Raw genomic sequence first — 8897 nt, 5'->3', positions numbered from 1 at the left:
GACGATGCAGAAGTCTTGTTTTAGACACTGATCTGATTGGTCCATAAGAAGGACGGTGAAGAAGCCTTTGATTTTGGTTTATTTTATACTAACCAGCCCAAATAGGGGTTATTTGGTTTTGTTGATTTGTTTTCAGACAGATTATGTTTAACACATGGTGGTACACGCATATCATAGCAAAATCATCCAAGATTTCGTGTGTGTGTATTTGAGGTCGATGACTCAATTGTTCGATCTGATTGTGGCATGGCCGATGGTAAAGAAGAACCAACTATCATGTTCGAGGACGAAGCATATTCTGCCCAAGATCTTCATCACCCACGGATTGCAGAAAATTGGAGAGGTCCAAGGAACCTTCAACAATGTCCAAATCAGGGGGAGTAATGTGTGTTGTATTATTTTTCCTTCACCAAGGTTTTGTCCCAATTGAGTTTTCCTGGTAAGGTTTTAATGAGACAACATTAAAGCACATTACAAGCTCTAAATGGTTACGGCATCCAAGGGGGAGTGTTATGAACCAGATTGTGGATGACTCATAACCAAGAGATTATGATTTGTCATCTTTCTATTTATCTACGACGGTGTAATCTCCTATATAAAGAACTTCTATGTTATGAATAAAGATAGACTTTTCCATTACATCTATAACAATTGGGACTATGTTATTATAAGTGTTTATGGTAACTAATAACCTCATAAAGTATCATAATTTGTATCATTCAAACGTATTTTGTGAACTACTACAAATGTTAAAAAAATGAGTAAACATATAAAATGGCTAATATCTTTTTTTTGAAATAATTAGGAGGTTCTAACCCGTAGGCCCGCAGATTATTTAGAGTGAGGTCAATAACATTTTAAATTAACCTTTTTCTTATAGAAGAGACCTCTCCCAACGAGAATTGAGTTCATGATCCCTTAAAACCTTTCTAGATAGTATAAAGGTTTTACCTACTAGGCAAATGATGTATTGTGTTTTTGCGTGTTCTTAACCATCATTCTAAGGACCTTTAGCACCAGTTTAAGATTGCATTTAGATGTATTTAGAGCATATGGAAATTGTCGTTATTAGGGTTTGGAGATGATTCTTGGTGAATTTGAAGGTGGTTGGAGCATTTTAGAGTCAAAATGGTGAAAAATAAGGCGTAGACAGTTTTTCAGGACTATAATAGCGATCAGGACGTAGCGACTGTTGGTGGCCGCTATATAAAAGCCTTGACTTATAGCGAATAATTATAGTAGGAAGCGTAAGAATTGTTTCTTGGGAAAATTGTTTTTTAAGAGCAAAAAAATGATAACAAAGTCTCTTTAGACTAATTTCATATACTTTATGTCTCATTAGGCTAATTATTTTCAAAATGGCATAATGCCCTTAAAATTGTAATTTTTAAATATAATAAATAATGGGTTCGATCAAGCGGGGTCGATCGATCTGAAATTACAAGGTCGAACTGATCGATCGATACTGATCATTATGCAGAACAAAAAAAACGCGGAGCATATACTGATCGACATGGTCCATTTCACTCGATCGACAAAGGTCGATTTCATACAGATCGACCGATCTCGAATTATAGACCGATTGATCCCGTGCCCAGGTAAGTATTCCAAAACGATTTCCTGGTTTTTTTCCGGTTATATCCAGTTTGATTTCCACTTGATTTGAACCGACTAAACACGATTTCAACTCTTTAAACTCGATTTCTTTGGGATGAAACCCATAATTTCTCATCTCCTTCACGAACAAAGGGGGAGAAAATCAAAGTCTCAAGTTCATAAACCTTAAGTCACTCAATTTCACACTGATTTGGTAGAAATAATGTGAAATTTTTGTGAATTTTTTGTGAACAATCAATGGAATATAGAAGATGGCGTGAGAAGAAGGTTGCCACGTTTTTTTTTTGTTTTTTTTAAATCGATCTTATTTCAAAATATGAAAGTGAATATTCCCAAATATTTTGTTTCCATATTTTTAAGAACTGATTTCTTATCTGTAGAATACAACTAATCTGTAGAAATCGGTTTCTACAGGTTTTTAGAATTATAGTAATGTGAAGATTTTGATTTCTACACGTTTTAGATTTACAGTAAATCTGTAGAAGTTGGTTTCTACGTGTTTTAGATTTATATTAATGTGTAGATTTTAATTTCTAAAGATTTTAGATCGGTACGTAGGTTAAGCGCAGAATGTGTATTCTAAATATTTTTAGAATACTCTTATTTATGTTGATCACGTATTCTAAACATTGTAGATTCAACGAAAAAGTGGATTTTGTTTTCTACTTCGTAGAATGTCATTTCTACTTTATTTAGGACATGATCTAAAAATTATGATTTAAACATTTTTAGAACTGAAAAAAATGTCACTAAGTTCATATAGGTATTTTATCAATAGTTACTATTTTTCCAATTTTTTTTTTGTTTCTAAAACTATTTATTAAATTTATTTTCAAAAATATTAAAGGGTATTATAGTCAAAAATGATACAAAATATATATTAGTCTAAAAGGGCATAGTTATAATTTTTTTGCTCCAAAAAAACAATTTTTCTTTGTTTCTTTTGGCTATAAAATCCCATTTTTAAACTTCATTCCTTGAAAGGAAAGTTTGGGAATTAAACTTTGTACACATCAATAAACTTCTCGTTAGTAAAATGCTAATATCATGGTAGTTTAGAGCACCATTAACGCAAGTCTTTAACTGGGTATCTTAGGTTATTTATGATTTTTTTTAAAAAAAATAGATAAAACAGAAGACACGTCTCTTAATTAAGGGAAGCAAGTGACGTCTCTTGTGAGACAGGTGTCCACAAATGGGAGAGGTTTGGTTCAACCCGATCGTTCTCTGCTTTCTCTCTCTGGAATCCTCTCCTCACGGCTTCTCTCCACTCTGTGTCTCTGCTCTCCTCGGCGCCATCTCCGTCGGTGGATCTCGTCGGCGACCTCTCCTATCACCTCTCTCTCCTCAACTCAAGTCTCCAGTCATGGAAGTTATCTCTCACACAACATGAAGGGACTCTTTTCCTTGTTCTAACTTCTAATTCGAAACACTGGAGATGTAATTGTGATTTCCATGGACCTAATGGATCAAAAACTTGATCTTTTTCTTCTAAATAATTCTGTAAACATTTCATTTGATTTCATAAGTTTCGATGGATCATCAGTGTGTTATTGTGGAAAGAATGATGTAGAATCGATTGATTAAAACTCTGATACTCATAACTTGAAGTGTATAACTTTTAAGTAGTTTCTAAATTAGTTATCGATTGATGAAGATTTTGAAGCTCTCTGCTTCAATCTAGAGATATGGTTACAAAGTAAGAGACTTGTTTTGTTAGTAATGGAGTTTGGTTTTGTGGGTGACGTTTTTTAACACAATTAAGTTCCTCTGTTTTCTCTTCTTGTTTCATTCTGGTTAATAACATTTCCACACACGAAAACTATATTTGTGCAGGCAAATCATGGTTCTAGGATTTGATGATAAATTCATAAGGACTTGGAATTATTATTTTGATTATTGCGCAGCTGGTTTCAAGACTCTTACCCTTGGAAATTACCAGGTAACATAGTCGACAAAAGCTATGTTTCTTAATTCCTATTCTGTGAGATTTTGAGCAGCATTTAACTTCCTTATATAAACAATTACAATTACAATACATGTGGTTTTCACGTCTAGGGAACAGTTATACTGCATGCGACGAGGGAAGAGGAACAAGCTTCGTCTGGAACGTTGAGATGGCATGAATCAGGGAAGAGCTTTAAGGAAGAACATCTAGTAAGCTTGTACAGTCCTGAGTATTAGCAAGCAAAGGTAAAACTGATAACTTAAATTCGTTTAGACTGAATGAAAAGATCATCCATCATCATCTTATCTATCTCTAGTGGGAGAACAATCTAGAGCCTTTGTGTATACATGGATCAAGTTCATTTTTGGGGGAATGCGCCGTTCACATTCATATTTTTGTTTTTTACTTCATAGTTTTTGTTGCCTAACTAGGCTTAGGATTATAATCACTTTGTGCATAACATTTTCAACTTTCCTTTTGGCTTTGGAATCAATTTTTGTAAAAATGTTTTTATTTTTTTTAAGAACCTCTAAATAAGAGATTCCCATTGGAGCATAAAAGTGTTTGTCTCTTAATTAGGTCTCTTAAGTAACATTTAATATTTAAAAATTATTAAGAAACCCAAAATGAGTTTTTGGGTTAATGATGCTCTTAGGTCGACTAAATACTACTTTTAGTTGTCACTACTTGCTTCCAGATATGTGAAACCTTCTATATTTTCATTCTTTCATCCCTAGTTATACACTCTTCCGAACTCATCAATATATAAACTAGTTACATTTCGATTTGTTTTCTTATCATTAGTCACTTCGATTTCGTGTTATTAAACCCAAGCTCAGGTCAAATCAGAATTTAACTCAACCAATTTACTCATATGGATGTTTGCATTCACATAAGTAAACGAATAATACATTTAAACGTATCCAATACACAAATATAAAAAACAAAGAACACTACACGCTTATACCGCTGATTTCTCTTAATTAATCTCCGGCTAAAGATGATTCATAAATAAATTCATATTTAAAGTAATCAAATATGTATAACACACATAGATAATGGTCCACTTAGGTAATTATGTCGGGTGTTGAAATTAAGCAATCAAAACAAAATAGATATGTTGATATATTCGCACGATATGATTCAGTATATAAAGTATTTTCTCCTTTCTTTAATATATAAAATATAAACTTATCTTCTCTCTTTTTGCTAACATGCAACTCATATATTCGTTTCTACATATTCAAGATCTCTCTCTTTTTCTCTTTTTCCATTCTAAAACTTTTAACTCCAAAACAGTCTCTCTTTCTTTCCTTTTCCCCAGCCTAACCATGTCATCTTACAATACACCGGATGAACCTTCTTCCTCTTCCAACTCCGGCCACCACATGCCACCACCGGTTCAACAACAACTTAGCCGCTACGAATCACAGAAACGCCGCGACTGGAACACGTTTCTACAATACCTTAAAACCCTAAATCCACCCATAAAAATCTCCCAATTCGACCACACGCATGTGCTAAGCTTCCTCGACTACTTAGACCAGTTCGGTAAAACCAAAGTCCATCACCAAGCTTGTGCCTTCTTCGGGCAACCCGATCCACCATCTCCTTGCACTTGTCCTCTTAAGCAAGCTTGGGGAAGCTTAGATGCTTTGATCGGACGGCTGAGAGCTGCTTACGATGAACATGGTGGTGGATCATCCGATAGTAACCTGTTTGGGAACGGGTCAATTCGGATTCATTTGAGGGAAATTAGAGAGTCTCAAGCCAAGGCTCGTGGAATCCCATACAGGAAGAAAAAGAAAAGGAAGAAAACCGCAAACGACGCCGATGTGATCAAGAAAGATTTTTCAAACTCTGGGGGGTCGTAATCACTAGTCGTAGTGATCACTCATCACTCGATCATTTATATAAGGTAATAAAAAACAATTCTCGTTTACTTAATTAGATCCAATCTCTACTTCGACCCATAAGGTAAAAGCCCTAAGAGCATCAGCATTGTTGAGACTTTGATATCAGTCTTTTATGGATAAAATTATCATATAAATTAATATTACAATTAAACTTAGATCAACGATATCATAACACACAAAATAATATAATATTAACACATTTCAAACAAAGCTTTTAAGTGTTCGCAAAGGAGAGCATTTTCTTCTTCTCTCTTAATTTAAATTTCAGTTTTTTAATCTAAGAACACTTGTGAGAGCACATTCAATGTGGATGCTCTAACCGTAACAGGTGAATCCTTGGGAAAAAACCTAATATGAGAAATTATGTTAATCTTCTATGTTTTCCACAATGATTCCTTGATGTTTGGTAAGGTTACCATTTACTAGGATCAATTAAGAATTTATGATAATTCTTTTCTTTTTTCTCTTAGTTTTTAATTAACCCAATATATAAATCTGGAGGTTTACTTTTTTTATAATAACCTGTGGCTATAACTTTAAGCTTAATCTCAGCCCATGATATTAAATAAAGTTCATGATGTGTGTATATAGAGCTTAATTAGATATAAAGCATAATTATCCGCATGTTCCTTAATTAGGCCATGTATAATATTGTCTACTATGTGTATATTGGTTTGGTAATTATTGGATTAAAATATTTTGCTTTATATAGGGTCAATGGCTATAGTGCGTTTTTCATAATAAGATAAAGAGCGCAAAGTGAATTTATATGAAAATTATTTAAGAAATATAGTACGGAAAAAATAAAATTTATATTCTTGATCGAAATAATATTTTTGGCTCTTAAACAATTTTTTAATTTTTTTGTTAATTACATAATTTATTTACTGATGAGCTAATCCCATTTTTAAAAAATATTTTTTGTCAAAAAATCATTTATCACATAAGAACATAACGTTTATGCCGAAGAATCTCAGGCCTACTATTTGGTTACAATAAAACTATGTCAGTTTGATTTTATATCATGATTTAGCAATTTAAAGTTAATTATGGTTATGAAAAGTTTAAGTTCAATCCTATCTATCGTCAATATTTTCTCATTTTTGTGTCGTTTTTTTCATTTTGGTTATTGCTCGATATAAATATTGATTTTTGAATTTATTCTAATTTCGTTATTTTTTTTTGGCATGAGATTTAGAAAATATTTAAGATTTAAAATTATTAAAGAGATACATACTTAGGTTAAGACTTGAAGGTTCCCGTCGGCCAAGGGCGGAAGAGGAGCATGCTTTAAAGTTAAGAGCGACTTGTGCAGGATAAATATATTATATTTTATTACTTATTTTATATTTTTCTGCAGATTATAAAATAATAAAATAATAATTATATATTAAATAACTAAGAAATCAGTTATTATTATGTAATAAATTGGTGTGCACAAATAAATCAATTTTATTCGCAACCATTTTAGGGTAAATAAATCAAAATAATCAATCTTATCTATCGTATATGATATGTAATTAAATTTAGATGATATTAACATAGATATATAATATACTTTTAATATGAATATTTATTAAATGGGGTTTCTACTCATATGATTTATGATTATTTGCATATTTGTGTAACAAAATTTTACACCAACGATTTTTTTAATGTGGAGTGCTTAGTGGTTTCAATAATTCATAATCATTTTAAAAAAATAAGATTTCAAAATTAAAATATTAACTTTTCAATATATGTTCAACGCAGATATCAAAATGCAAATATGTATTTTCATATGATGTATAGTTTAATTTAAACGATAGAAAATATATATATATATATATATATATATATATATTAACATTAACACCTATTAAAATAAAATTATTTATTCATGTGATTTTATAATCATTGTATCATATTATAGAAAAAAAAATTAAACCTTGATCACAAAAGTTTATATGAGACTTTTAACAATTTTAGTAATTTCTACTCGTTTTGAAAAATTCAAAATACAACATATACAAAAAAAAATCTAAATTTTTATTATATGATTAATGCAGTTGTGTAATTTATTTTAATTATAAATAATTAAACAAAAATAATAGAAAGTATACAAATTGTTAGCAAATCTTTATTATTTAAAATCATTAATTGTCATATATATCTTAATCACATTAGGTAATTCCGTAGGTTTTATTTAAGAAAAAAATATATAATAATTTCAATTTGATAAATGAATGGTCTATAATAGACATATTATATAATATAATATTCTCTAGCAATTTAATTTTTGAATAACAAAATTCTCAATTGATTTTCAAGCCGCCACGTAAGCAAAATTAGCATTCCAATTACGTGACAACTCAGCAGTGCACTTTTTTAATTAGTACAAACTATATATTATATCTTTTTTAATATTTTTCAATTAATATATAGGGTATTTTTAATGATATTACTGACTGAAATTTAAGATATTTATTGAAATAAGGTATTAATCTTCTTTCCTAACTTAGATAAACATGAATTCATAATTACGCTTAAACATTACTTCTCTACACGTATCGAAGATTGCTTGATCAAGATGAAGCAGTTTCTGGTATATATGTGTCTCCATATATAGACTATCATATATATATACAAGCAATTTATTTTATAACATAAAAGTAATGAAAAAATCTATCTTTATTCATAACATAGAGGTTCATTATATAGGATTACACCGTCATAGATAAATGGAAAGATTATAAATCATAATCTATTGGTTATGAGCCATCCACAATCTGGTTCATAACACTCCCCCTTAGATGTCATAACCATTTAATGCTTATAATGTGCTTTAATGTTGCCTCATTAAAACCTTACCAGGAAAACCCAATTGGGACAAAACCATGGTGACGGAAAAAGAGTACAACACACATTACTCCCCCTGATTTGGACATTACCGAAGGTCTCTTGGACCTCTCCAATTTTATGCAATCCGTGGGTGGTGAAGATCTTGGGCAGAATATGCTTCGTACTCGAATATGATAGCTGGTTCTTTTTTACCATCTGCCATGCCACAATCTGGTCGAACATATTGAGTCATCGACCTCAAATACACACACACGAAATCTTGGATGATGTTGCTGTGATATGCGTGTACAACCATGTGTAAAACATAACATGTCTGAAAACAAATCAACAAAACCAAATAACCCCTCTGTGGACTGGTTAGTATAAAATAAACCAAAATCAAAGGCTTCTTCATCGTCCTTCTTATGGACCAATCAAATCAGTGTCTAAAACAAGACTTTTGCATCGTCCATCTCAGGACTAAATGGACTTCTTTATCGTCCACCTTTGGACTGAATGGATCAGTGTCTAAAACAAGTGATCTCACGCCCATGTACTAGATAATGGGTGAGACTGGTCCATATTAAATCTCTTGA

The 8897-nt window shown here is 31.4% G+C and overlaps 1 protein-coding gene across 1 annotated transcript; it reads left to right on the top strand.

Moving 5' to 3' along the window:
• Nucleotides 1-4757: 4757 nt before the first annotated feature.
• LOC106326897 (protein LIGHT-DEPENDENT SHORT HYPOCOTYLS 9-like) lies at nt 4758-5483 on the top strand (the record flags this gene model as incomplete). Its single annotated transcript, XM_013764850.1, is given in 1 exon segment — nt 4758-5483. A coding segment is annotated over 1 exon segment (660 nt). The 5' UTR covers nt 4758-4779.
• Nucleotides 5484-8897: the final 3414 nt, after the last annotated feature.

This window comes from Brassica oleracea, chromosome C2 (assembly GCF_000695525.1).
Source record: "Brassica oleracea var. oleracea cultivar TO1000 chromosome C2, BOL, whole genome shotgun sequence".
Lineage (NCBI taxonomy): Eukaryota > Viridiplantae > Streptophyta > Magnoliopsida > Brassicales > Brassicaceae > Brassica > Brassica oleracea.
Note: the sequence above shows the minus strand (reverse complement) of the source record. Positions and strands in the feature narration are given on the sequence as shown.